The 25,673-nt window shown below is 53.9% G+C and overlaps 12 protein-coding genes across 12 annotated transcripts; 7 read left to right on the forward strand and 5 right to left on the reverse strand.

Moving 5' to 3' along the window:
* Positions 1-175: 175 nt before the first annotated feature.
* On the reverse strand, positions 176-2,129 carry PG997_006479 (uncharacterized protein; the record flags this gene model as incomplete). Its single annotated transcript, XM_066810794.1, has 5 exons — positions 176-201; positions 436-813; positions 1,216-1,436; positions 1,507-1,989; positions 2,038-2,129. 5 exons carry the CDS (start codon positions 2,127-2,129, stop codon positions 176-178), a joined length of 1,200 nt encoding a protein of 399 aa, XP_066669717.1.
* Positions 2,130-3,632: 1,503 nt separating this feature from the next.
* Positions 3,633-5,475, forward strand: PG997_006480 (major facilitator superfamily transporter; the record flags this gene model as incomplete). Its single annotated transcript, XM_066810795.1, has 4 exons — positions 3,633-3,836; positions 3,900-4,163; positions 4,216-4,306; positions 4,358-5,475. 4 exons carry the CDS (start codon positions 3,633-3,635, stop codon positions 5,473-5,475), a joined length of 1,677 nt encoding a protein of 558 aa, XP_066669718.1.
* A 318-nt stretch (positions 5,476-5,793) lies between these two features.
* Positions 5,794-7,694, forward strand: PG997_006481 (uncharacterized protein; the record flags this gene model as incomplete). Its single annotated transcript, XM_066810796.1, has 4 exons — positions 5,794-6,462; positions 6,516-6,956; positions 7,009-7,554; positions 7,608-7,694. The coding sequence occupies 4 exons, from the start codon at positions 5,794-5,796 to the stop codon at positions 7,692-7,694; spliced, it is 1,743 nt and encodes a 580-aa protein (XP_066669719.1).
* Positions 7,695-8,086: 392 nt separating this feature from the next.
* On the forward strand, positions 8,087-8,676 carry PG997_006482 (uncharacterized protein; the record flags this gene model as incomplete). Its single annotated transcript, XM_066810797.1, is given in 2 exon segments — positions 8,087-8,466; positions 8,478-8,676. The coding sequence occupies 2 exon segments, from the start codon at positions 8,087-8,089 to the stop codon at positions 8,674-8,676; spliced, it is 579 nt and encodes a 192-aa protein (XP_066669720.1).
* Positions 8,677-9,839: 1,163 nt separating this feature from the next.
* PG997_006483 (4-coumarate-CoA ligase-like protein) lies at positions 9,840-11,821 on the forward strand (the record flags this gene model as incomplete). The annotated part of the gene is made up of 6 exons (XM_066810798.1): positions 9,840-9,936; positions 9,994-10,044; positions 10,176-10,608; positions 10,653-11,376; positions 11,433-11,572; positions 11,623-11,821. The coding sequence occupies 6 exons, from the start codon at positions 9,840-9,842 to the stop codon at positions 11,819-11,821; spliced, it is 1,644 nt and encodes a 547-aa protein (XP_066669721.1).
* Positions 11,822-12,077: 256 nt separating this feature from the next.
* PG997_006484 (glycoside hydrolase family 28 protein) lies at positions 12,078-13,498 on the reverse strand (the record flags this gene model as incomplete). The annotated part of the gene is made up of 3 exons (XM_066810799.1): positions 12,078-12,731; positions 12,794-12,896; positions 12,957-13,498. 3 exons carry the CDS (start codon positions 13,496-13,498, stop codon positions 12,078-12,080), a joined length of 1,299 nt encoding a protein of 432 aa, XP_066669722.1.
* A 2,212-nt stretch (positions 13,499-15,710) lies between these two features.
* Positions 15,711-17,515, forward strand: PG997_006485 (uncharacterized protein; the record flags this gene model as incomplete). The annotated part of the gene is made up of 5 exons (XM_066810800.1): positions 15,711-15,839; positions 15,905-16,437; positions 16,497-16,780; positions 16,866-16,974; positions 17,044-17,515. 5 exons carry the CDS (start codon positions 15,711-15,713, stop codon positions 17,513-17,515), a joined length of 1,527 nt encoding a protein of 508 aa, XP_066669723.1.
* Positions 17,516-17,607: 92 nt separating this feature from the next.
* Positions 17,608-18,835, reverse strand: PG997_006486 (uncharacterized protein; the record flags this gene model as incomplete). The annotated part of the gene is made up of 4 exons (XM_066810801.1): positions 17,608-17,882; positions 17,960-18,172; positions 18,290-18,694; positions 18,760-18,835. 4 exons carry the CDS (start codon positions 18,833-18,835, stop codon positions 17,608-17,610), a joined length of 969 nt encoding a protein of 322 aa, XP_066669724.1.
* Positions 18,836-19,699: 864 nt separating this feature from the next.
* PG997_006487 (uncharacterized protein) lies at positions 19,700-20,611 on the forward strand (the record flags this gene model as incomplete). Its single annotated transcript, XM_066810802.1, has 1 exon — positions 19,700-20,611. The coding sequence occupies one exon, from the start codon at positions 19,700-19,702 to the stop codon at positions 20,609-20,611; it is 912 nt and encodes a 303-aa protein (XP_066669725.1).
* Positions 20,612-20,814: 203 nt separating this feature from the next.
* Positions 20,815-21,300, reverse strand: PG997_006488 (uncharacterized protein; the record flags this gene model as incomplete). Its single annotated transcript, XM_066810803.1, has 1 exon — positions 20,815-21,300. The coding sequence occupies one exon, from the start codon at positions 21,298-21,300 to the stop codon at positions 20,815-20,817; it is 486 nt and encodes a 161-aa protein (XP_066669726.1).
* Positions 21,301-22,009: 709 nt separating this feature from the next.
* PG997_006489 (uncharacterized protein) lies at positions 22,010-22,492 on the forward strand (the record flags this gene model as incomplete). Its single annotated transcript, XM_066810804.1, has 1 exon — positions 22,010-22,492. One exon carries the CDS (start codon positions 22,010-22,012, stop codon positions 22,490-22,492), a length of 483 nt encoding a protein of 160 aa, XP_066669727.1.
* A 704-nt stretch (positions 22,493-23,196) lies between these two features.
* Positions 23,197-24,162, reverse strand: PG997_006490 (uncharacterized protein; the record flags this gene model as incomplete). The annotated part of the gene is made up of 1 exon (XM_066810805.1): positions 23,197-24,162. One exon carries the CDS (start codon positions 24,160-24,162, stop codon positions 23,197-23,199), a length of 966 nt encoding a protein of 321 aa, XP_066669728.1.
* Between the last annotated feature and the right edge of the window lie 1,511 nt (positions 24,163-25,673).

A 25,673-nucleotide genomic window follows, 5' to 3' on the forward strand; every position in this document is an offset into this window, starting at 1 on the left:
CTCGTTTTGTACCATGTAATATGTTTAGTGACAAGCCAGACCTTTTCCAATTCTATCAGTTCCCTGATCACCTTGCACTAGTCAATTCTCTCTCTTTCAGCCAGGGTTAATTGACATGAGTCTAGACCAATCTAGCCACAATAGAAGAACCCAATGAACCCATGGCCGTAGACTTCTAGTTGTCGAAGAGATAATGGGCACCTTTGTTGGTTTAGGACTACGTCCATATATACTATACAATGGCCATTCAATCCATTGTCACCCTTTGTCTCACTATGAGACATTTGCCTATATGAACCCCCTTAACCCTGACCCTATCCTGAGTCTCTGTTTCCCATTGGATCATCATCACCACCAGCAACAATCCCATTCTCTTCTTCCTATTCTTTCCACCACAATCACAACCATCCCCCCTTTCTTCTTCCCAAATTCCACCTCCAAGATGTCCACCACCAGCCCCACCACCCTCCTCGCCGTCCGCAGCGCGGACACCGGGTGCGTGGTGTACATCGACAGCAGCGCGATCCCGGCCGGCGTCAAGCACGGCGCCGCCAACTGCCGCTGCGTCAAGATCCACGGGCCCGAGGACCTCGAGTCCATCCAGAACTCGATCCGGGTCTTCTTGGCCGCCAGCGACGAGTCCTCTTCCGGCAAAAGGAGCGGCGCGTTCGGCGCCAAGCCCAGCGTCGAGGTCGCGCACATGCTGCTGGGGATAGCGCCCGTGGGCGGCGCGGCCGCGGCCCGGAGCAATGCCGCTGCGTACAGCGACAACAAGTGGAAGATGGAAGGTGGGAAGACCTGGTGGTCGATGATCTTTGCCGGTAAGTAAGCCAACTTAAGTATAGCGGACGGGTGGTTTGTTTCCTGTGAATTAACGGAGAAGGTAAGCAATTGGGCGGACACTGGTACAGCCTGGGGTTGGCTTCGCTTCTCTTTTTGTTTTTTTAGCTGGTCTAAAGGGGTGGGCGGTTCACGTATGGCTATGTCCTTAATACTCGAACCACCTACGTGGTCATAATAATCTCAATCTTGACACAAATCTCCGTGTGCTATATCCATACATCTTGCTAGTAAAGTTTCCATATTTGATGCAGCCCCGATAGCCACAATCAACATCGGAAAGAGGTATAGCTATCCAAACTAATCATGACGGAGCCGGGGTGCTAAGCGCTTTGAGCAGGCTTATCAGTAGATTGCCCGTCACCGTGGGCTGACCATCTCGTCTCCAAGCTTTCCTATCGAATTTCTGCCATATGGCCTCTATAGCGCGTTCTGTACCAACTTCACAAGAACTGCTTCTTTTCTGGCAGTAGTCGGCTGAATATACACCCTCGACCACATCGAACTCCTCGTCATCCCAGTCCGGCTCCGGGTCGTAGTTGGCAAAGTTCACGTAGATGTGGCGCCAGCAGTAGTCAGCAACCCCCATCTTCTTACTAGATGCACATGAAAAGTCAGATATGTCGTCGTTACTTGCCATCCGTGAGAGTGGGTGTCGTCACTTACAAACCAGGCCGTCCCAGCCGAGCCAAGTCACGATCGGTTTCTTTGCCGCAGCGTTGGTTTCTTTCTTCTTTCGCCTTCTCGAACGACGCCTGGTCGCAGTAGCCCTGGGTGGAAATGGACCACTGGCGCATTTGCTTGACGCGCTCCTTGCCGCCCCGGTCTGCCGACGGCAGGGTAACCCACCGGCGCATCTCGGCCAGCGTGAACTGCTGCATGTCGAACAAGATGTCCGCCATGTCGATGGAGTTCAGCAGAGGGGCTACCTCGGCGTGGACCGTACGGCAGACGCGCGACATGGCCCAGGGGCTATGCTTGTGGAAGTCGTGGCGACCGCGCTTCCCATCCTCCTTTCTGACCAGCGCACCGGCTGCATCCCTTCTATAGCCCCCAAAGCAGTAGGGTGATGTCCCGATGAGCTGCAAATATAGGGCGGGCGCCAGATCAGTCTGTCCATTTTCTCCGTTGTGCCGTTGTGCGAGAGAGCTGATTTAGGTCGAGGTAGAACGACGCGATGTAGTGCCTGTAGATCACCAAAAGAAGCTCAGCAGGAAGTCCCATAAACGACGCTTGAGGGTTCGCGATCCTGCGCCGTTTGTTTGGGCATCCTTTCTTCCTAATGGCATTTCTCTTATTGCCCATGGTGCTCGGCCAAAGTGGTAAAAAGTAGTAGGTGGAAGGAGTGGATTGACTGGTACGCAATAGCAGGTCAGATTTCTTATTTCAAGTACCTACATCATGCCACTTAAGTTACATGGCGCCATCTTCTGTGACGCAGACGGTAATCCCTGTTTGCCGCGCTCGCCGCGTAAGCTGGCCAGCCGAGGGGTTATGAGGTCTAAGCGTCAAAAGCAATGTGATAACCGATATTGCTGGTTCTATCGGTGTGGATGAGCTCTACTCCTCATACCCATGGCATAACCTCACTCGTATGGGTTGGTATAGAGCATGGAACCAGGGAACCCAAAGAGCTATATCGATCAAGTATGTGGATGTTAAGACGACTGGCCGGATCACCAACACGAAGGCGACCACCTCACCACGAACGCGGGATTGAGGATCAAAGAAATCGGTGCCCGGTGTTCGAGGTCACGGGAGCCAGGTCCACCTTAGCCAAGGCAGGACTCGACCGCGCCGCCACGCGACATCCAGACATCCTTCAAGAGGGAAGTGGACGACATGGCGGCCCGGCCGACTGTTTCATGCCGAACAAAGTGTCATCAGAGCCTCCGCTGTCTTCGCGGTTTTGAGAGAACCTGGCTCAGTGGCCGAATGCGGTAGTTGAGACGGCAATTGTGAGGTTTCGTCAGCGGAGAGATCACATCACGGTAATCGTGCCGCATACACTGATGATCAGTTTGGACAGAGCGTCTCACTACCATAGTGTTGAACTATGTCGTGAATGAGCATCTTTCCTCGTCCGAACGTTGTTTGTTCAATGTTTGCTCAAGCGAAGAGACTCGGCTCGGGTTGCCGCGACGGGGTATGAGCGCGCAACCGCCGGCCGCCTCCCAGCACCACATCCGCAGTCATACTGCAGGGACCGCGAGTCCGAATCCCTCGACAGCAATCAAAACCGCATGCAGCATCAGTTCAACCCACCGGGTAGAAACGCACATGGAAGCAATTCGAGGTGGTTCAGCATTCGCTTTACGTCACCTTTATCGCCGATGAAAAGTCGGCTTATTTACTAATTCAATAGGGGAATGGGTTGGCTAATTGACACTTGCCTGCCTGTGTTGCCGCCTTTCGGCTAAAGCCCCCCGCCGACGCCTTCTCCGCGTTCGCTCCCCATCAGCACCCATTACCCCAGCTCCACCCACCACTAACGCCAAAGTTAGTAAAGACTGGAGCGACTGGAAAAGGGCATGTAAGCGATGGGAAGGAACGACCGAGGACCACTGGATCCGGTCCTCGCTCGGCATATCAAATCAAAAATGGCCAAGATTGGTGCTCTCGGCGACTTCTTTTGGACAATGACCTGGGCCACTGAATGTTTGGCCGGGTCAGCATCAGTCTCTCTTATGCCAGATAAATACCCATGGCGAACTCATCTTATTATCTTTACCTTACATTTACAATAAACATGATCACAGGCCCGACGAAGTTATTCTGGCCCTAAGTACAAAATGATTGAGCGGGCCAAGTACGAGCCAGCCCTGGGTGGTGCGCAGGATGTCGAAAAGGCAGAGCCCCAGGAGAACGAGTCTTTCGGCGAGGGCGACCCACCCGCAGCTCACACGACCGACGACGACACCAGACCAACTTTGCCATTATCCAAGGCCAAAAGCATCGCTTTGGTGGCCACGGTAACCGGCGCAGCGTTTCTGAATGTCGGTACCATTACCATCCTCGACAGCCAAATCTGGGCAGTTCGTACTAAAGTCCCTACCTAGACACTCTCGATACAAGCAGTAGTCATCATCCTCCCGACCCTAGGTGCGGAACTCAATATCCCGGATAGCCGACTGCAATGGATTGTGTCAGCGTATTCTCTGACCTTTGGGTGCTTTCTGTTGCTATGGGGTCGCATAGCTGACCTGTACGGCAAACGGATCATCTTCATCCTCGGCAGCGCTTTTGTGGCCGCTACGCTCATCGCCAACCCCTTCCTTCCCAATGAAATCGCGTTCGACATATTCAGGGGACTTCAGGGCCTTGTATGAAAGACCCCCATTTATCGTACTTGGGTTATCAACTGATCAGCTCCAGGGCGCGGCAGCGAACGTACCGACGGCCATCGGGATCCTGGGGGTTACGTTTCCTCCTGGCAAGGCAAAGAACTACGCCTTTAGCGCATATGGTGGGTGAATCTAATATCGCGACCGCAACATCTATTAACATTGCCTACCAGCCAGCGGCGCACCTCTTGGGTCGATTTTCGGCAACCTGCTGGGCGGAATCATCGCCTCATACGCCAACTGGAAATGGGTCTTCGGAGCCCTCGCTGGGATATCGTGTCTGGTAGCAGTGGCGGGCGTCTTCTTCATCCCACCGCAGCCGCCGAACCCTTCCACCCAGAAGCGGAATGCCTCTCTTTGGACATCGGTCGACTGGTTTGGGGGGTTCCTGATTACGGCCGGGCTGCTTGCCTTGTTGTTTGCCCTGACCGAAGGCAATGTTGTAGGATGGCAGACTATCTGGATCTATATGCTAATGGTAATCGCTGGCTTGCTCATTGCCATCTTCGCCGCATGGCAGTGGTATCTGGAGACGCACTCCAACACAAGGTCCCCGCTGATGAAAGTCTCGGTTTTCAAGAGTGGCATGTTCAGCATGGCCATGCTGATTATGATGATATTTTTCGCGGTCTTCAACGACTGGATCGTCTATGCGACATACTTTTTCCAGGACTACCAAGGGCTGAGTCCTCTCCAAACGACGTTGCGCTTCATACCCACGGGTGTCTGCGGTGTTTTCGTAGCTCTCGTCGTGTCCAGGCTCATCTCGAGAGTGCCGACTTACATCCTGTTGATAATTGGGAACATTTCTGTGGGAATATCGTGTCTGCTCTTCGCTATCCCGATCCCGTCGGACACTTCTTACTTCGCCTTCGGTTTCCCCGCCATGATCCTGGGCGTGGTGGGCGCCGATATCACATGGCCTTGTCTGACGCTCTTCACGTCGGCGTCGCTGCCGCAGGAAGACCAGGCACTGGGCGGAGCATTGATCAACGCCTCGGGACAGCTCGGCCGATCGATTGGTTTGGCTATCACAACAGCGGCTCAGACAGCCATCATGGCGAGGGAGCGTGGGGTGTCTGTGGAGCAATCTGGAAAGGTCCTGCCTTGGGATCCTCCGTCCCTGGTTGGGCTGAGGGATGCGAACTGGCTCAATTTCGCACTGGCAATGTTTTGCACAGTCTTGGTCGGGCTTACATTCAGAGGCACTGGCATTGTCGGCAAGATCGAGAAGCCAGTGGAGGGGCGAGGCGAGGAAGCAACCACAAGCGGAGATGATGTCCGGCGGTAGCTACACGGATGCACTACCAATCTTGGAGAATTGCTAGGTGGTAAGAAAAGAGCCAAAAGAAATATCTTGCAGAGAATTCCAATCATCATGCCATATTGTTGCTTGAATTTTCTCACATGACCTTTTTGACGACCAAACTGATGATTGTTTGTTAGCAGGCTGTCAATTGGCCATCGGAGTTTAGGCATTGGCAGCTCCGATCAGGCGCTGAAAAGCAGCCCCACTGGGTTAGTTAGCCCGCTGTGATTTCTTCAGCGCTCAAGCGACCGTGACATTTCCTGCCCAAGACGCACGCAACCTTACTGCAGAATCTGAACCATGTGCGGCATACACGCAACGATCTCAGTTGCCAGGCATACCGAGTTATCTGAGAACCTGCGGCAGCTTCTGATCAACCGTGGACCGGACCATTTTGGGCTAGTGGAGAGAGAAATTTTCCTGCCCAGCGTCGCGCCTGACCTCCGCATCGCGCTCAACTTCACGTCTACAGTTCTTGCCTTGCGCGGTGACCACGTCGCCAAGCAGCCCTTTCAGCACAGCGAATCCGACTCGGTACTCTGCTGGAACGGCGAGGTCTGGAAATTCGATGACAAAGTAGTCAGTGGTAACGATGGCGAGGCTATCTTCGCGCGCCTCGCGCAATGCGATCTCGGCGCTGCCACTGAAGATCGGCAGGCGCACATTCTGAACACTTTGCGGAAGATCCAGGGCCCTTTCGCTTTCGTCTTCTATGACTCTGTCGGCCAGTGTTTGTACTTTGGCCGCGACCGCCTCGGTCGCCGCTCCTTACTTATGAGAGAGGAGTCGGATGGCCAATCGCTATCGTTTTCTAGTGTCGCCGACAGCCCAGCTGCTGGCTGGGAAGAAGTCCAAGCCAATGGCATCTATTCCGTTCGACTTCATCCAGAGTCTTCTGGCGAGAAACCCATTTCCTTAGGCCATCACATCTCCAGACACGAGTGGGTCGAAACTGGTGGCGCTGATCTGGTAAGTGCCAGACGCGCCTCTCCCCCAACGCAACTGATAACTCATATCGGTAGGTTTTGGGAGTTGGCAGTTTCAACAAAGATCTGCCTCAGGGCGCTGAGGACCAGCTTGATTCTGCGTCTCCGTGTGTGAGCTCCTTGCACCACCATCTCAGAGAAGCCTTGGAATTACGAGTGCTCGGGATTCCAGAACCTCCAAGACCCGCGGACCATCAGTCAGATGTTGACACCCGTGTCGCTGTCCTGTTCTCCGGTGGCCTTGACTGCACCATCCTCGCCAGGATGGCTGATGAGCTGCTGCCCGCTACACAGGGCATTGACTTGATCAATGTGGCTTTCCAAAATCCCCGCGTCGCTGCGCAGAAGCAGGCGGCCCCTAAACCCGGCGGAGTCGTCACTGATGACTATGAGCGGTGCCCAGATCGGCAAACGGGAAGGAAGTCCTTCGCCGAGCTGAAACGTGCTTGCCCTTCTCGGGACTGGCGCTTCATAGCTGTAAGACGCATTGGCCATCTAGATCTTTCATATGGCTGACCGGTTTCCATAGGTCAACGTACCATACGAGGAAGCTATGGCTCATAAAGCTCGTGTCGTGTCGCTAATCTACCCCCACGACACCGAGATGGATCTATCAATCGCCCTGGCCTTGTACTTTGCCGGGCGAGGTGTCGGCGTCGGCTATACAGAATCTGCAGAGTTCAACCCTGATGCCCCAATGGTCAGTACCCCTGCCCGTGTACTCTTCTCGGGACTTGGGGCAGATGAATTGTTTGGAGGCTATTCTCGCCACGTGCGGGCCTTTGAGCGGGAAGGGTACCCAGCCCTAGTCGACGAACTCGAGCTGGACATTGCCCGGATTGGCCAGCGCAACTTGGGGAGAGATGATCGTGTGTTGGCGAACTGGAGCAAAGAGGTCCGGTTCCCGTATCTCGATGAGGGTTTCGTCCGCTTTGCCATGTCGAGTCCCGTCTGGGAGAAGTGCGACTTTGGAAACAAGTCCCATGCTGCCGACATCGAGCCGGCTAAGCGGGCCTTGAGACTGCTGGCGGACCAACTGAGTCTTCCCGTAATCGCAAGGGAAAAGAAAAGAGCGGTAAGTCTGCATCGGATTCCTGTTGGTTGGACTCGTCGCTAACTTACTTAAAGATCCAGTTCGGAACTCGAACGGCGAAACTTGGAAGCACCACAGGCAGGTTAAAGGGGACCGCATCAATCAGTCTTCAGGGCGCGTAGCAAGTGCTATTACGCTACTCCAATCTGGCAGTGATGATACATCAGATACTTCCGAGCTGGCGGGAAGCACCCGTGGTGGTTGCGTTCTTACTGTGTGTTTCTGCTTTGGCAGTAACCCTTGAGGCGCCGAACCTGGAGTGCCGCTGGCAATGAGGTCGTAAAGGCAAGTCTGAGCTAGGCAATTGGGACTGAACCGTGACTGCTTTAATTGGGTAGCCTGTCCAATAAGAAGAGCAATATGAAGACCTTGCTCTATTTGAGTCTTCACTTCTATTGAGGTAACTTAGCATCGAATCAAATAAAAGACAAGAATAAACAGCAATAAATACAAGGCGATTCAACACTTATCCCCTGTTTCGCTTCAGACAACCTACTTACCTACCACCGGGACAATGGAAGACCTCAACAGCAGCAGTGTCGCCACTCTGTCATCAACCACTCTCGCAGACGACAGAAGCCCTTCTGTTAGGCTTTTCGAATTTGGCCGTACACTTCCCAAAGGCGATGTGCAACTCCTAGATGGCGGTGACACGACGCTACTGCTCGAAGATGCTCCTTTGTCCTCCTCCATCGAAACTACTGATCCCGTTGGAGGAGACGCGGAAGGGAAGGTGCCGTCAACTTCTTGTGAGGTAACCAGCATCTTCGCCAAGAGCAAAACCTCGCTTCGGGGCAATGCCCCGGCGCTGCTCCGCTACAGAAAGCCCAGTGGTCCTCCCGATCGCATTGGCACAGTATTGGGAGTTTATCGGGATCAAGTCCCGACGTCGTCGTTGGTCACAGCCTGGGCGAATACGCCGCCCTGTGCACCGCTGGCGTCTTGTCCGTGGCCGATGCCATCTTCCTGGTAGGCACGCGAGCCGAGCTCATGGTGGCCGCCTGCGAGCCTAGAACCCACGTGATGCCGTCCGTTCGCAGCGCCTCGCCCAACCGTACCATCCGAGACTTGGAGTGTTGGTTAACGAAACATTGCTCTTCATAGGTGAAGAGCCCTGCTTTGCGAGTTCACCTGAACCTCGGACATTTGGGATCTCATGGCGAGGGCCTCTTTACAGACCTCGAAGCCAATCACGACGATGGAGTTGATGAATCTATGATGTTTGGCCTTTGGTGGATCGGGAACCCTTGCACCCTCCCGTCTTAGAAGCATGCGATGCTAACATCGTTCGACCATGTGGAGCCTCGACGGCTTTGATGACCTTCCGGTCGCGAAACCCTTACCTAGGATTAATGTACACCAATTGAAATAAGCGTGCAGGATGGTTTCTAAAAGAATAAGAAATGGGTGTGGCTGTGTTAAGACTTAGTAAATACTCTAGAACCGCCCATGGTCAGCTTTTATCTCCTGGCCGTTTCATTTGTCTTGCCTGTGTTGCTAGAAAGAGAGGCTGTATTCTGGTGCTCGGTAGACGAATGTACTGCGGCAGTTGGCGGGCGCTGGTGAAGAGTTAGTGTCCAGCTCAATGCGGGAAACTGCGTAGATACGGGTAGCTTCTCCCTCTGGTGGGCATAGGGGCCGCCAAGTGAGATCCGGTGCAGTTTGCCTAACTTTCAGCTAACGGTCTTCGATCTATCTGCAAGATATGTCTGGCTAGTAAAGGTATGCATTTTACATGCACTCATAGCAACTTGAATCTCCGAATTTCTAATGGTTTTCTAGTCGAACGACTTCCCCTCCACTACCGCCTGATTTCTCATCAACAGGGCGCGCTAAGGTCACTGGATGCCCCGCGGCCGTTGCTGCACATACGTTCAGTTCACCTCGGAGCCTCGGTTGCGTGCCCAGGCCCGACAAATACCAAATGGTGCGGGGATATCGGACATGTACGACCTACCGCTACACGCCGTGCATGGCATGTTTCTTTACTTTGAAAGGTGTTCACAACAGGCGAGCAGACACAGGAATAGGCCATCAACAGCCACGATTCAAGAAGGAATACAAGTCGAAGGGGTTTCCTCGTCTTCAATACTAGCAACCGCGGTACTTCCCGTAATCAAACTCAGTTGTCACCCATAGGTTGTTGTGTCTGAACAGTTCTCATTCAACCTGCAGAAGGTACCCATTCTATTCACTTCCAATTCTTATTTTAGGAGCCATCTTCACAGCCACCAAAAGAAACCGATCAATTAAACACCAGCTTTGAGATGGCGTCCGTGGTCGAGAAAACGGCCCAAGGCACGATATACAAGGCTCACAGGACCTTGACCGTGCCAAGTGTCGATATACTAACATTGCTGTTCGGTATGGAATTGTTGACCCGACACCTCCGAGACATTTCGGGCAACTGACATCTGCCAGAATCCGAAGAATGCTATTCACCCGATACCAAAGTCTTGCATGCAGATGCAGGTCAGTCAGTCTTATATGCACCATTCCCATTCCTTTCGCTTTCTGGATGCCAGCCCATTGGGTTGGACTCCTGCATTGACCCATACACTATTTCATCCTGGAATAATATGTAATTGACAATTATTGAATAGATGAACCATCCAATTGCCTAACCAAAGGCCAGGTCCTCGTGCAATTCAAGAGGGTGGCACGGGTTCTCCGTGACCAATACGGCGTGGGTACCCAAGGTCCATCTCGGGATGTGGTGTTTAACGTGAGTGGTGGCCACTTTATGCTGCCCCTCATCTTCTACGCCACCTCGGCGGCCGAGGGAATCTTTTCTTCCACGAGCCCTTCGGCCACACCAGAAGAGCTAGCCTACCAGCTCAAGGAAACAACGCCAAAGGTCATCATCTGTAATGATGACTCCAAGGCGAACGCAATCGCTGCCGCGAAGCTCGTCGGCTTCCCCCGCGCAATATCCTCTGCTACCGCGGGGAGAAGCACATCGAACTGTACGAAGCCGCCAACAACGCCAAGGTCCCCATCTCGAACCAGGAGCTTGACTGGCGGCGCATCACCGATGTCCATGAGCTGGAACACAGCGCGATATGTCTACTCTTTTCCAGCGGGACCACGGGCCTGCCCAAGGCCATGAAGCTCTCGCACCAGAACCTCGTGGCGGAGAGCAGCCTGGTCCTGGAGCCCATCAAGGAGTACAACGCCAAGTACCGCGGACCGGAGTATGAGTACATCGGCATCGCGCATCTACCAGTAGCGCATATTGCGGGGGTTATGGGCTACCTTATCAATTGTGTCTACATGCGCGGTACTATTTTCTGGATGAAGAAGTTCGACTTTGCCAAGTTCTGCGAGTACTCGAAGAAGTACAAGATGACAACGGGCTTCAGCGTGCCGCCCATCTACCTCCTCATCACCAAGTTGCCAAACGTCACCGATCAGTTCGATACCTGGGTGGACGCTATAACGGGTGCTGCGCCAATGGGCGAGGAACTCCAGGTCGCCGTGGGCAAGAAACTGGGTAAGGGCACCACGCGCCTCCGCCAGACGTGGGGACTCAGCGAGACGACGGGTAGTATCACAGTCGTGCCGCTTGAGACCGAACACTGGAGGCCCGGCACGGTTGGATCATTGGTCGCGAACCATTCCGCACGTCTTGTTGACGATGATGGCCATGATGTCGAGCTTGGTAAAGAGGGCGAGATCCTCGTCAAGGGCCCGGTGGTCATCAAGGGGTATTGGAATAACCCCAAGGCCGATGCCGAAGCTTTCAAGGACGACTGGTTCTACACAGGAGATATCGGTGTGTTCCGCGATGGATGGCTCTACATTGTCGACAGGAAGAAGGCAAGTTACCCGGAACCATCTAGCTTCCGCTAATAAGTCAGCTAACCCTGGTACAGGAACTCATTAAATATAAGGGCACTCAAGTGGCTCCAGCAGAGCTTGAGGCCCTCTTACTGACACACCCCAAGATCCAAGACGTGGCAGTCATTGGAGTCGAGGGTAATGGCACAGAGCTTCCACGGTACGTACATAGCTTACCCCTTTTCATGCTCAAGAGCTGACACCGCACAGTGCATATGTGGTGGCGGATCCCAATAAGGTCTCCGAGGAGGAGATTAAGGCGTTCGTGGCCAAGCAAGTAGCGCCATACAAGCAGCTCCGTGGGGGCGTCATCTACCTCCCTGCGATCCCGAAAAGCCCCTCGGGCAAGATCCTGAGAAAGGAGCTCCGGGCGATGGCGAAGAAAGAGTCCCAAACTTCGAAGCTTTAGCCATCGGGCATGTATCAGATCCCCTTGGAGTCTGATGGGCTGCAACATGAACTTGTGGTCGGCGTTCCGGGGTTGTCTTATTGTTTTCATATTTGTTCCCATCACTGGCAAGTATATGCGATTGCTTTGCTGTAGGGATTGCTTTTGGCCGGCATCACTGTTTCATACGTCCACAATACTGAGCAAATGGGATTGATTTTATTCTAGATACAATATATCGGTCGTGGTCTCGTTTCAAATGAAGCTCCACCTATTTCTACCTGTTGTTCTCCTCCCAAGTTGGGCCGGTGCAGGCGAAACCCTTGGGGCCATCCACGTTGTCGCACAAGTAGCTGGCCGGTGCCGTCCCGTTGACAGTGTCCACGATGTCGATGTCCCTGATCTCGATGCCCGTGCAGGGGCGGGCGGCGGAGCACTGCACAGCCGCGACGACGTCGCTGACGGCTGTGCCGTGCCAGTCCTCGAGCACGAGGTCGCGGATGTGGAACTCGGACGTGTCGCAGCCGCCGGTGGCGTCGTTGTAGCTCGTGCACTGCGTGACGGCGAAGATGCCGGTGGCGCCCTCGAGCGTGAAGTTCTGGAACGTCATGTTGGCCGCGTAGCCGAGGCCGCCGCCGCCGCCGTTGGGCGGGTAGCCCGCGGACCGGCCGGTCCAGGTCTTGACGTAGACGCCGTAGCGCATCTTGTCGAGGATCTGGATGTTGCGGGCGGTGACGTTCTCGATGGTCTCGAACTCGCCGTCGTACTGGCCGATGCTGCCGATGGCGATGCCGAGGCCGGTGTGGAAGCGGCAGTCCTCAATGAGGATGTTGGTCGAGTTGGCTTTCATGGCGATGCTGTCGTCGCCGTTGTCGACGACCCAGCGGCGGAAGGTGATATTGTTGGCGTAGACGGTGTCGGCGCCGTCGGTCTGGTGGGTGATGGTCAGTATTCGGGACTCAAACGGTAATGAGATGAGAGAAGGGAGCTTACGTTCAGAGACGAGAAATCGAAGCCGACTTCTTGCTTGGTGTCGGTGCTGTTGACGTAGATGTCTTCCATCAGGATGTTCTCGGAGTGGATGATGGTGACGGTCCTGAGCGATAAACATGAGCGACATGGCCTTGAGTCACTGATCACATGAGGGGATACTTACCACATCTGGCTTTGGACGAAACGAATACCCTGGAACACGCTATCGCGGGATCCTGTGACGGTGATTTGATGAGGGCGGCCGGGGTAGTTGTTGGTCCCATTCACGAAGTCGTACCAAACCTGCCCGTTCCCGTCCAGGGTGCCGTATCCGTGCCCGTCCCAGTGCACGTTCTCGCCGCCGAACAGCCAGGCGCTCGACTGATTCTGGTAGCCGACGGGCAGCGAGTGGTTCAGCCAGTAGGGGATGTTCTGGTCCCAAAGCAGGGTCCCCTGCAGGTCGACATCGACGTTGCGCAGGCCCGTCGTGTTCATGACGCTCTGGATGTGGTACGTCTCGTTCTTGAAGACGACCTTGCCGCGATCGTTCGCGTCCGCATTGTGGCCGCAGCGCGCGAAGGCATCGCGGATGGCGGGGGCGGAGTCGGAGCCGTTGGTGGCGGGCTCGACGATGCAGGTGTTGCTGTCTTGAGGGGCTTGGGGCTTTGCAACGTAGGATGCGGCCACCGCGGGCGCGAGGAGTGGGAGTAGAAGCTTTCCGAGCATCTTGAGAAGATTGACGACGAGAGTACCGGGTCCTGGTCTGTCCAGTAACTAACCTCGTGTGTCAAACACGGGCAGACTCGCCGGGTTATATACTACACGACTCAGACGACACGCCTAGAGAGAGTCCGGCATGGCATTGCCGCGAGCTTCAGCCCGGCTCCTCTCACATGATATCATCCCGCAAAGCCAAGGCGTATACTGACCGGGCTATCGTGGGCGAATTCAAGGAGAAAAACATACAATAAGCAACTGCAGTGAAGATCTTCTGCAAGGCTGCCGTGGAAGAGAGCGAAGGTGGGCGCACATGGGTGGATAGAATTAGTCAGTCTTGACTCGGTCGGGCAGAACTCCGACTGCTGGCGGTCCATGCCCCGATACGGGGCTCCGGATCGACATTCTCAGTCCCTGGCGTGGTGATCTAGCGTCGCCTTTGCGCTGGGTTTTCCCCAGTTCCCCCACGTCCCCCCACTCCCGAATTTTTTTCTTCCGTTAAAACATTTATACGCCTTGGAGTGAATGTGGCTGGTTTGGATGAGGGACTGGTTTGCAGGAAGCAACTTGAAAGTTCAGATGGAGAATGTCACTGCAAGTCTGTCATCTTTCATGGAGCAACTTAGGATCGTGGATGGCCAGTCCTTCAAATGCCTCGCTCAACTCTCGATACTTCAGAGTCATTCCATCCTGCTCTTCCCCTTTGAGAAGGGCTTCTCGGAGAACTACCGAATTGGGTTCCCGTTTGCTGTGGGCCGCCACGGGGATGGTGGATCCACGATGGAGTCGTCCCCGCGCTCGCCTTGGCAGTCGGGCCGACTCCCACATGCACAATGACGATCGGTTTTCGTCCCTGGCCAGTATATCCTCCGCTAGAGCCCGACACTCACGGGAATTACTGAACAGCTTCAACTACGAGCTCATTCCCGTTGGTTTTAGCGGTCATCGGCGTTGCTTATGTGAACCTCCTTGGTCCCGCCCACGTTCAGGGGTAGCGAAGGGCAACTTCAACAGCTCTCGGCCGGGCCAGTCGCACCTATCTCCGAATAGCGTTTGAATAGACCTCTGACGTAGCCTCATACCAGATGATCGATATGTTGAGTACCTGTACAATAGGACACAGTTCCTGGGAATCCAAATAAGCATGCAGTTCAGCTGTGTTAATCACTAGTGTCCTCGGTTATGGTGCCGAGACAGTCTCAACAAAGAGCCACTCGAACAGATATAGAGATAAGGTGTAGAACGTCTGAGATATCACAGACCAAATTTTAATGCATCTTGAGTGTTAATCTTATATTCCAAGTTATTCTCAGCATAGAATACACAAACCGCCAAGCATCCTTCCTGTTCCTCTAATAGCATATTCCGTGTCCTAAGAGAATTGTGTTCCAACACCCAGAAGCTCGACAGACTGGTTGGTTTTGCGACTGGCAATCGGCCTTGATCCCTTGGCAACGTGTTTGCGGTCTTGGTATTTGGTTCTGTCGGGCTCGCATATGACGGACGAAGCTTTGGCTTTGTCATCGAGTTTGACTCTCCTAAAGATGCACTGAATTAGCTTGAATACTTTGCAATCATGTACATCTGAGTACCACTTACGATGAATGGTTCTGTCTTGGCTTCCCAAGGCAATCGCCAGCTTGAAGTTTCGTCATCAGGGAAAGGGGATCAGACGTGGTAGTCTGGGTATTTCAATAGAAAGTGGTCTTCGAGCAAAAATTAATTAGGGGTTATTTGTGGCGATGTTCGTACCTACCTTCCTGAGTGCGGGAAAGGAATCAGCTCGACTTATATTGATAGAGCTGTCCTCAGGTCAGCCCATATTGGCTACCAACTGTGTTCTCTTGCTGCCCAACTACCCATTTGTGAAGTAGTTGTGGCTTAGACTTCCCAATGATCACTACGTAATCGTGAGACTTGCTGGGAAATTTCTGTGAACGTATGTTTGAAATTGGCACAATGGTGTGGAAAGGCGACACAGCTGTGTTGGATATATACAGGGGTCCAAGGTTGTCAGCCTATCACAAGTTCATCCGGGAGTTCCCGACTAATGCAGCGGAACACAACTGGATTGGAAGAAACACAGCTGTGTTTCTACTTTTGCTTACCCCTTGGCAGCCTGATTTCAATCGCAGACTACGAATCTGGCGGCCTCAATTTGTTGCGTCATGCCAACTTCGCAATCTCAGTCGTGAACATTCGTAGTGCCAACATTCTCGAGATGCCTCCTTCTTGGACGGAATCGCAATCGTCAATGCCAACTTTGAGTCACAAATTGGGCGATGGCGAGAAGAGCAACATTTTCCCTCACAATACCTGCCCCCAGTCGGGCAGCACCATTGATGCCAACGTAAGCTCCCTGGGCTTTCCAAAGTAGATCCATATTCTACTACCCGGACTGACTACGGACAGCAGATCCAACAAGAATCAATTGACCTGATTACGCAATGGAGTTGCCCACCCGGCAACGGTTATGATACAGAGTATGACGCAGCGTTGAACCTGATAGGGATGGCCCTGGGTGAAGCGTCACAAGAGACAAGCATCATTGATAGGGAAGGGGAGGACTTTGGCAGCTTGATCGAGGCGGGCTCAAGCGCATCCCAATCAGTACCCAATGGCTCTAGAGATGCCCGCCGCAACTCGGGTGGGATTGGTGAAGACGAGCCGGGTATCGCACACAGACGTTCGGGGACATCATCATCGACAAGACCAGAAACAACCCGCAATAACACGACCAAACGAAAACGATCAGGTGTTGAAGCGCGCGAAGATATCGACGAGGGCGGGGCTCGGAGAGCACCACGTCGCAAAGCAAAGCCTCCAGACAACCCTCGAAGTGGCTTACGGCTGGCTTGCCCCTATCAAGCCTACAACAAGTCGCAAGTTTGTTTCAACCCCTCCGCTCAGAATCCGTTGGGTGGGTGCGCCGGAATAGGACGGCTAAGGTATGTGCCATTCCGAATCCCTTTTTCTCATGAACGATGCTGACTGAAGTCACCTAAAGGCAGCATCTGAGGCGAAGACACATGCCATCAGTGCGGTGCAAGCGTTGTTGGAGATCGTTTGACACGAGGCAACAAAAAGCAGATCACGAGACGACACAACCGCTCTGTGATGCTCGAGAAAGTCCTCCCTCAGAGACCATGATGAGTGGTTCACAGGAGAGCGAATTCGAGCGTCTCCGTATGTCGGGGCCGGAAGAAATATCGTGGTGGAAGATGTTTCAACTCCTCATTCCCGGCTTGAGTGGGCGTAACATTGCCTCCTTAAAGTTGGATTACTGGCCTTGTAAGTCCTAACACCGGTTTATATTGCCCAACGACGATGTTTGGGCTATCTGGTCCTACTAGTAGTATGGCTAACACTGGATCAGATTACGTCGGGTCGGATTCGTTTATGATGCCAGCAATGACGTTCTCCAACGCTGTCCTCCCGGCCTCGCAAGCCCTAGAAGTATCACGGCCATCGCACCCCACGGATGAGTAAGTCGATAGGGAAGCCTGCAATACGATGATCATCACAAGTTACTAATCTTATGACCAATATTATAGTGGCCTGTTCGTGCATCAAGGCACTGGCTACGTCGCCACGAGTGGAGCCGGACAGAAAGGGGCACCTAAGACTTGCGGTACATTTGGCGGCATGTTCGCTACCTCTGAACTCGGCAGCGACCAGAGTTTCTCTACACCCAACCTTTCCGTGGATATGTCCTCGAGGAGTGGCCATTGGACCTCGAGTCCCGCCTCGTCGGTGCCCCCCATGACCAATCCTTCGCCCTCCAACAGTCCTCGACCGGCAGATACAGTTCTGCGTAAAAACTACGACAGGTTACGAAATCGCCATGCCATCACACGGAAGGAAAACGCGGAGTTGCGCGAGGCGGCGCAGCAGGCACGGGCCAGTCTCAGCCAGATAGATGCCGCATTGGAAGAAGTGCTCAGTGCGGAAGACCTTCCGGAGGCCGTGTACGACAGGATTGTGGAAATATCTAGCATGGTTGCTTCAATGAATGGGAAGCTGTAATGATATAAGCACTGGAAATACAGGTATAATCCATTTAACTTGATCCAGCACGTGAGCGCGCCGTTCCCCTTCGAGTAGTCAAGCGGTGTAACCTAGACAACCACTTCCTGACCGATGAGCTTCTCGCTGAGACGCCAGAGCTTTTCAGGCCGGTCGGCACCGCCAGCCCAGTCCGGGACAGAACCAATACCACACTCCAAGATAAACGCACCAGAAGACTCTGCCATTGAAGTTAGCTGGGCCGCCATGTTTTCTTTTATTCCAAGGGTGTCTTTCTTACTGCGTAGCTTGGGGTCCAGGGCGGGCAAAATAAGATTCGCGGCGCCCTCTTCGATGGTGGCTACACGTTGCACAGGGGCAACACCTCCTAATCCGAGAGCATTTCAGTCAGCACGAATTTGGAACTCTACAGAATTAAGCTTAGTGGGAAGTAATGGGACGTACCGTTCTTTTCCTTTGCGTCCTCGAAAGCAGCGGTCAGGCGTTTCTCATTCACGTCGGAGTTGACCAGCAGTTTCGTTTCCGGGATGAACCCGGGGCTTACGGAAAAGGCTGCGCCGCCGAATTTGCTCATCCGCTTGCCCAGTTCGATGCCAAACAGGACGTTGGCTAGCTTGGAGCGTCCGTATGCCTCCCAGCAGTCGTACGTCGTACCCCCTATTATTGCACTTTGTCAGCCATGTGCGCCTACCCATTGGGGCGAGTTGGTTCAAAGGCGTACCTGGAAGTCCGTGTCCTCGAGATCCCAGTTTCCGCCATACATGTAGCCGAGACTAGAAACGTTAACGACGACCCCCTTTGCCTTCTTGAGCTCGGGCATCAAGAGACTGGTCAGGAGAAAGTGGCCGACGTGGTTCGTTTCGAATTGGCCCTCGACACCGTCCTGTGACTTGGTGAAGTGTTCGACCGCCATGATACCCGCGTTATTGATCAGGGCCGAGACCTCATTCGTGAGTCGCTTGATCTCCGCGCCGGCTTGGCGGACCGAGGCTCTGTCAAGAAGATCCAGGGAGACGAAATCGACAGAGACGGAAGAGTTTACGCCCTTGATCTCGTCGATGACGGGCTGGATCTTGGCGAGGGACCGCCCGGCTAACACGATCCTTGCTGGTTTCGCCTTGGCCAGGTGAATCGCGGCTGATGCGCCGATACCGCCTTGGCTTGGGCCCGTGATGACGACTATGGTTATGAAATAAGTTATGAGGGAATACTGGGTTATAGCGAGAGGATAGGCGTGGACATACAAGTTTTTCCAGCAGCTTCCGAACCGAAAGCATCTATGACATCCTGAGCCGTGGTTTCTTCGTTGAACGTGGCCATCGTGAAAAGTTGTTGCTGGGGAATGTGGTTGAAACTAGGATTTTCTTGAAGTGTTGCTGTTTTGATTGAGAGACTGAAACATCTGAGATCTCATCGGGTGCGAGACACCTATTTTTATATCAGACTGGCCTCGCGGCTTTGATGCATATCAAATGCTTTATTCGTGGCGCAGCCAATCGCAATACCGGATCTTCGATGGTGCCCTCGCAACTTCGCTTTGGACTGTGATTGGCTGCTGGCCATGGGAGGTTTAACGGCTTTGATCTTAGGGGCAACTAGCTCGCAGGCTTGCTGACGCTGCTGACAAAACCACATCCCTTGTTTCGGGGACCCGCAAGCAACTTCGGAAGTTCGCAAGTTCGCTTTCTAGTTTCACTGGCTTTGCGGTGCAGTCGACTACGTCACAACATTTTCTGGAAGTGCAATGGACAAGTTTCGGGATGAGGCCCCATCACGGCCCCTATTAAGAAAGTCGCGGACGGGCTGTAGCACGTGCCGCCAGCGACGTGTTAAGGTACGCTGTCCGACCTTCCCCTTTTCCGTTCGTGCACCTCATCTCTAAGCCAATGGCTAACTCTGAACTGCCAGTGTGACGAAGTCCGGCCTGTGTGCGGGAATTGTACCAGGCGGTTTGTGAACCACAGCCCCTGCGAGTATGGCCAATCGGTATTCCGTCATCCGTCTCGGGAAAAAGGCCATGCCGAAACAGCAGCGCTTAAAGGTACGCCCAATCAGGTTGTTACGGAAGACACACGCCTTTCAAGGTGTCCCACGCTTCGCCCCAGTTCCATCGACGCGGGGAGTCGGTGGCGGATGCTGGAGCTGCGTTTGATGCACCATTACACCACCGTCGTGTGCCACACGATGCCCGACTGCAACGGCCGGCCGGCCCGCTACATGTGGCAGCAGACCATCCCACAGTACGCCTTCACCTCCGAAGTCGTCCTGAGCCCCATGCTTTCCGTCGCCGCGCTGCACATGAAATGCCACTCCGCCGGAGGAGACAGCCAGCTGTCCCTGGCCATCACGCGCTATCTCGACCGGAGCCTAGTCTACCACCGCCAGGCGGTGAAACATATCGACACTGACATAGCGGAGCCGATTTGGCTATCTGCAGTCGTACTGTCGAACCTGTACTGGCTCATCTCCCACCACGCCCGGCCCAACGAGACGTATGAGCTGCCGCTCGAGGCCTGGGATATGGTTGGGGGTGTCAGCCGCCTGTACGCCCACCGCCTGGAACTCCTGACGAAGCTGGGGTATGGATGGTTCGGCTACGATATCGTGCCCTCAACACTTCCGGATGAGGACCTTGGTCCAGAGCGTCGGGCTTCCCTGCAGGCACTGGACACCGATATGAGCACGCTCATGGAAAGCTTTGACATTACGCAAGCTGAGGAGCAAAAGATGTACGCTGACGCCAAGGACTATGTGCTGCTCTACTACCGCGCCTACTTCTCCGGGTCGGAGGCCAAGACGCTGCGGCGGTACATCGGGACTATGGCGCTGATGCTCGGGCCGGAGTACCTCCAAAGAATACGCGGCCATGATCCTCTTGCCATGGCGCTCTACGCGAGAATGTTGGTTCTGATGCGGTTGCTGGACTTTGCTTGGTGGATGAACGGGGGCGGGGAGTACGAGGTCATGGAGCGGGATGTTTATGGGATGGAACAGCTGATGCCTAGTCATCTCTGCTGGTGCATGGATTGGCCGTTGAAGGTGCTATCGGGAGAAATACGTCTACCGCCACCAGTCAAATCGGCTCCTGAGTCTTGAAAGGGTTTGAGGTTCTTATCGTCGATGCATATTTGCTGCTAATCAATCCAGCGCCGGAGCTATCACACAGAGCTGGTAAGGGTTCGAAGTAATATGGCAAAAGACTAGAGGAGAATTTGATCAATAAGAGTTGGGGGCATCACATCGCTAATGTTACATGACAAAGTTTGTATGCTTTCTTTATCTCTGTCCACTTGGTCACCCTACACCCACCGTCCTTTCCATGGAGATTGTCCATATTCGCCCAAGCCGGACAGCCGCATCACTGGATCACCATGGAAGTTGCCCAAGCGATGAGAATGGGCCATTATACCGACATCGCCGAGGAATCGATTTCCTCTTGACATTCGAGTCCCGCAGAGGCCGCAAATTGCCTGGCTCCCGCTCGTGTGTTCGCCGACCAGTTGCCCCGCGACCTGCCGCGCCGTGAGTAGTGAGCTGACAGAGGCTCCTTCCCTCGGACCCATCGGCAGCGGCGCGCCGAGCAGGATCGTCTCGGCGGGGCCCAACATGCGCTTTTCGAAGGGATTGGGGCCCCCTCCGTTGACCTTGGCCAGAGTGTCGCCGGCTGCGAGGGCTGCGCGCGGAGCCCACCGTGTCATGATGGGCAGGGCGGCCTCCATGTCGCGGATCTTGGCGGTCTTGAGCAGCTCGGCCGCGAGGTCGTGCTGGGCTTTGAAGGGTGGCATGGTTTGTGCAGGTGCTGATTACTAATTACTGTAGTAGTGATAATGTATTGGATGACTCTGGGTCATACTGGCCTGCCGAGTTGGAATGGATGATGATAAGGCAGCGATGCAGTTCTCCGGGGCGCAGTTTCTCCAGGCAATTGTTGGGTTTGCGCAGAGAAGGTTCTAGAGGCGTGTCGGCCCCTGCAAGTGCGGCTGACATCCCACGCTACGCCTTGACCGCTAACGATTAGGTAACGTGGAGGTCTAGACTTGTGAGTGTTGTTGCTAAGGTTGAGTCGTTCAGAGTTTCGGCACCCAGCACTGGTGCAGTGGTCGATGTGGGATGGTCACAGAGCCTCGCAGTCGCAGCTACTCCGACAGCAGGGAAAGTCCAGTTCAGCACGACAGGTGGATCGGTACATGTACGTCACAAGAGGCAGGGGCGCTCTTGCATTTTCTGTCTGTCGTGTAAATTGCCTTGTCCCTTGGTCCCTTGATCCTTCCTCCAATGTCTTCCAGTCACTTGATGTAATTTTCAGCACTACCTGCTGGAGCCATCATGCCGCTGTCTCATTTCTCATCGATGGCTGCTCTGGGCTGTCTGGAACCCATACCATCTACATGTAGCCGGGAAACCGACCAAAGTTGATTCTCAAGGCCACACGAACTCATATTGCAATACCTGCATTGCAGCTCAGCATCCATCCGAATATCTGTTTCAGCAATCATGTCCTATCTCAACATTGCCTTCCGCGACTGGGTTACAAACTGGGAACTGGATACCATACACAAGATAAGCTGTTACGATGGCCTCGGTAACTATAGCCTCGAACTCGATAATGCAGGCCGCCGTACTGTCGGCGTTATCGGAAACCTTCTACTCGATCGTTACACATCCAGGGAAACCGCCATTCACCTCGTCGACATCCGCTGGACGGGCCTCGGCGGCCAGGGCATAGCGATGCGAGGCATCTGGAAAGTTCTCTGCCTCGCCATCGAGATCTTCTGCTGCCACCGCAGCAGCCGGGTTAAGCTCGCCGCCACGGTGGCCCAAATGGCACCCTTCGACCTGGTGCGGTCTGCCAAGGCCGGGCTCGAGGGACCCTTGGCTGGCTGGTCCTCGGCTTTCATTGCACACTTTGCCAGTAGGTCGAAGACCCTCCCTCCCCCACCATGTTTCCGTCATTGCATCACTCACTCACACGCGTGACGCTGCCCAGGTACGAGCCGGCCCTCCATCTACCCCAGCGGCCCTCCAGGGGAAGTCATTCCATACTAGGGTGTGCGAAGACTTCTCTACAGCGCCAGTGCTTTCCAAGCTACATGGCTCAAAGAGACCTGGCATCATGGGCCATATCCACAGTTCGTGACGGCCTTGTATTGGGCCAAGCTGGCCACGGGCTGGACGATAGCGTATCCACTCAATATTGAGTCGGACTCGTACTTAGAGGACAATTTGCCTGCGGCATTGGAATGGATTCGCATTGCCGGCCCACAATTGTTCCAGGTGTGTACGGCCAACAGCGGGAGTGGTGAATTCCCTTTCGGGGGACCCTTTCGGTTTGACCGGAAGCTGTGGAACCAATGGAAAGCCAACTTGGCCTGTGTACAAACTCGTCCGGGTCTCGACGAACGCCTCAAGGAGAAGGCTGGCTTGGCGTTGGAATACATGAACAAGTGGGTGAACAAGCAGAAATATAGCCCAGGCATCCGGCCTTGGTTACTTGAGTATTAGCCAGCTAGTCAGGCGACATAGTTACCTGCCATCAGCTAAATAGCACTGCTTTTTCCATCACTATTCTAGCCAATCTTTCCGATGGGCCACGTGTTTAAAACTGCCCTCGAAACCCCCGAGAGCTTACTCCTCGCTCGTCTCGCGGACCGTGGACGTCCGAAACGTGACAGGCAGCCACCTCAACAGCCGCCTCGACGCGTCCGTCGCATCCGTCGTCTCCGTCGCCGCCGGGGGTGCGGCACAGCTTGGCCCTCGCCGGTGCTGACGGGTATAACCTGCAGCTCGCTCAGCAAGTGCGGTTCGAGGTCGGACGGGCTCTCGGGATGGGACGTCTCGCCGGGCCCCTTCGGGTCTCCTCCCACGCAGACCACGCCGCCGACGTCGATGCCGCAGTAGCCGTCGGGCCGGATCGAGAGGTGCGGGTTCAGGGCCAGGAAGTTGTCGACGGTGAGGGAGTACTTGGACCAGATGTTGTGGCAGGTGTCGCCGGCGACGACGGTGTGGCTGAGGGTGCAGGCGTCGGCGACGGGACTTGTACTTGTACTTGTGCTGCTTGAAGAGGCGCTGCTGTTGTCAACGGTGCTTGTACTACTGGAAGAGGCACCACTGCCATCACCTGTTGTTGATGTAGTAGTGGTGATCAAGGACTGCTGGTCCGATGTGGATGTGGATGACGTCCCCTCCGCCGAGGAGGAGCCTGTGGGATATATTATTTCTTCCCCGGTTGTTGATGTAGTAGTGACAAATGGCTGATCCGAGGTGGATGTGGGCTCGTCTGAGGTGGTCGAGGAAGTCCCTTGCGCCGAGGAGGAATCGGTCGAGTCTGTTGCTCCTGGTACCGTGGCAGAACCTGTGGGCAGGCAGATCACCTGGTCGATGTAGATCAGGTCGCAGTCGTTGTTCATCTGCGGATTGGCCTGCAGGATCTCGGACGGGGTGATGCCGTGCGCGCGGGCGATGATGTAGCACGTGTCCCCCATCTTGACGGTGTACGATGAAGCGGCGTCGCAGGATCCCGGCGGGGTGGGCATGCTGGGTGGAGCAGCAAGGGTGCTGCTGCTCGAGCCATACATGTCTGTCGCCGGCGCGTCGGTGGTGGTGTTGGAAACGATGGGTACCACCTGGAGGGCATCGTACGACGACATGGTGCCGGTCGTCGATGTGTCCGAGGACGAATCGGAATCTCTTCGGTCTTTCAGAGATGGTTCAGAATTAACAAATGTGGTGATGGTCGTGGGTGGTGCCGTTGTTAAGGAAGAGGTAGAAGTTACTGTCCTAATTGAAGAGTAATTGGTTTCAGTAGAAACAAGCCGACCTATCTTGGATAGGTTGAGCGCTATATCGATACGTTAGTGCAAGACGCGATAATGGAACACTGTAGCTTTTCCGGAAGAATGCTGGACAGCTGTGGTGGACTTATTGTCTTACGTTTAGGCAGCAATACGGTTTCAGGGGCATTTGTTGGATCTGTAGATTGCCCCTGAACGCTGCTGACAGATAGGATCGCAAGGAGCAGACCGGTAGCTCCAAAGTTATGTGTTGGTGCCATGTTATGGTATTTGGTGTTGATGGTTTCTTTGATGAGATTTGATTTTCGTAATGTAGGTAGTGCCAAGACTCGATAATTGTACCAAACAAGGAAATTTAGGTATTTATACCAATCAGGGGCTATGACTTGGCAAAAGTTATGTGATTCGAGCGACCCATGCTTGAAACTGTGCTGCTCTGACTCGACAGCAAACATATTGGACAGCCTTCTCGCAAGTGTGATGTGGCCTATAGGAGCTATATCGTCATATTTAACTGCTGATATGACTATTGCCACGCTATTAATATATATGGTTTGTGCATACTTTACATGCCTTACTTTGTAATGAAGTGTTTTCCTATTAATGTAGGAACCCTTGGGAACTATGGCTCTCATACGGACCCGATACTACTCCAGTGATGAATCCTGCTTGTGAGCCCGATCACCCTATCTAGCCCCTATTTCCAACTTCGTCGAAATGCCAGTTTCTCGCAATGATTTACTATACTTTGGCAAACAAGTCAACGTACTCGATTCCCTCAGGGAGCATAAGTTACATCTGAAACCCAATTGAATATAGAGATCATGATCCCAACAATGAACGGACCGTCGTTTAGTTATGACAGTCGACCTGATTGATCTTAGGTGGTCAGGGGCCGATGGTCAAAGTTGCCAAACCAACGCAATAATCACAAGATGACGTGGAATGCGGATATAGTCTCTTCATATTCAACATTTCAAAGACACAATTCTCAGTTCCAGCAAGCCTCTATACAATCCTAGATATTTGAAGTCAAGGGAGGCAAGGTCAAGCCAACACTAGCAGATACTCGTTGTTGGGGACTTTGATAGGTGATTAATGGCTACAGGCTGATGGTGGATGCTTTGATTCCAGGCAATTAAAGCAAAGATCAATGAATCTGCCGCCCAGTACCTAATGTATCCCGAATTTCCCCTCATCTTGGTAGCAACACGGGGAAGCAGCCGAATAGTAAACAATTTAGATCCCATGAAGGTGTAGCCCCTATCCCACCATACGCCGGCCCACTACCATGAACTTCATTCAATATAGTTCCATGTCCTACGCCTGACTTCCTGTCTCGTGTATCTTCCCCTCCCCTTCCCCAG

Source organism: Apiospora hydei (assembly GCF_038363865.1).
Source record: "Apiospora hydei strain CBS 114990 chromosome Unknown utg000005l_segment0_segment0, whole genome shotgun sequence".
In the NCBI taxonomy this organism is placed as follows: Eukaryota; Fungi; Ascomycota; class Sordariomycetes; order Amphisphaeriales; family Apiosporaceae; genus Apiospora; species Apiospora hydei.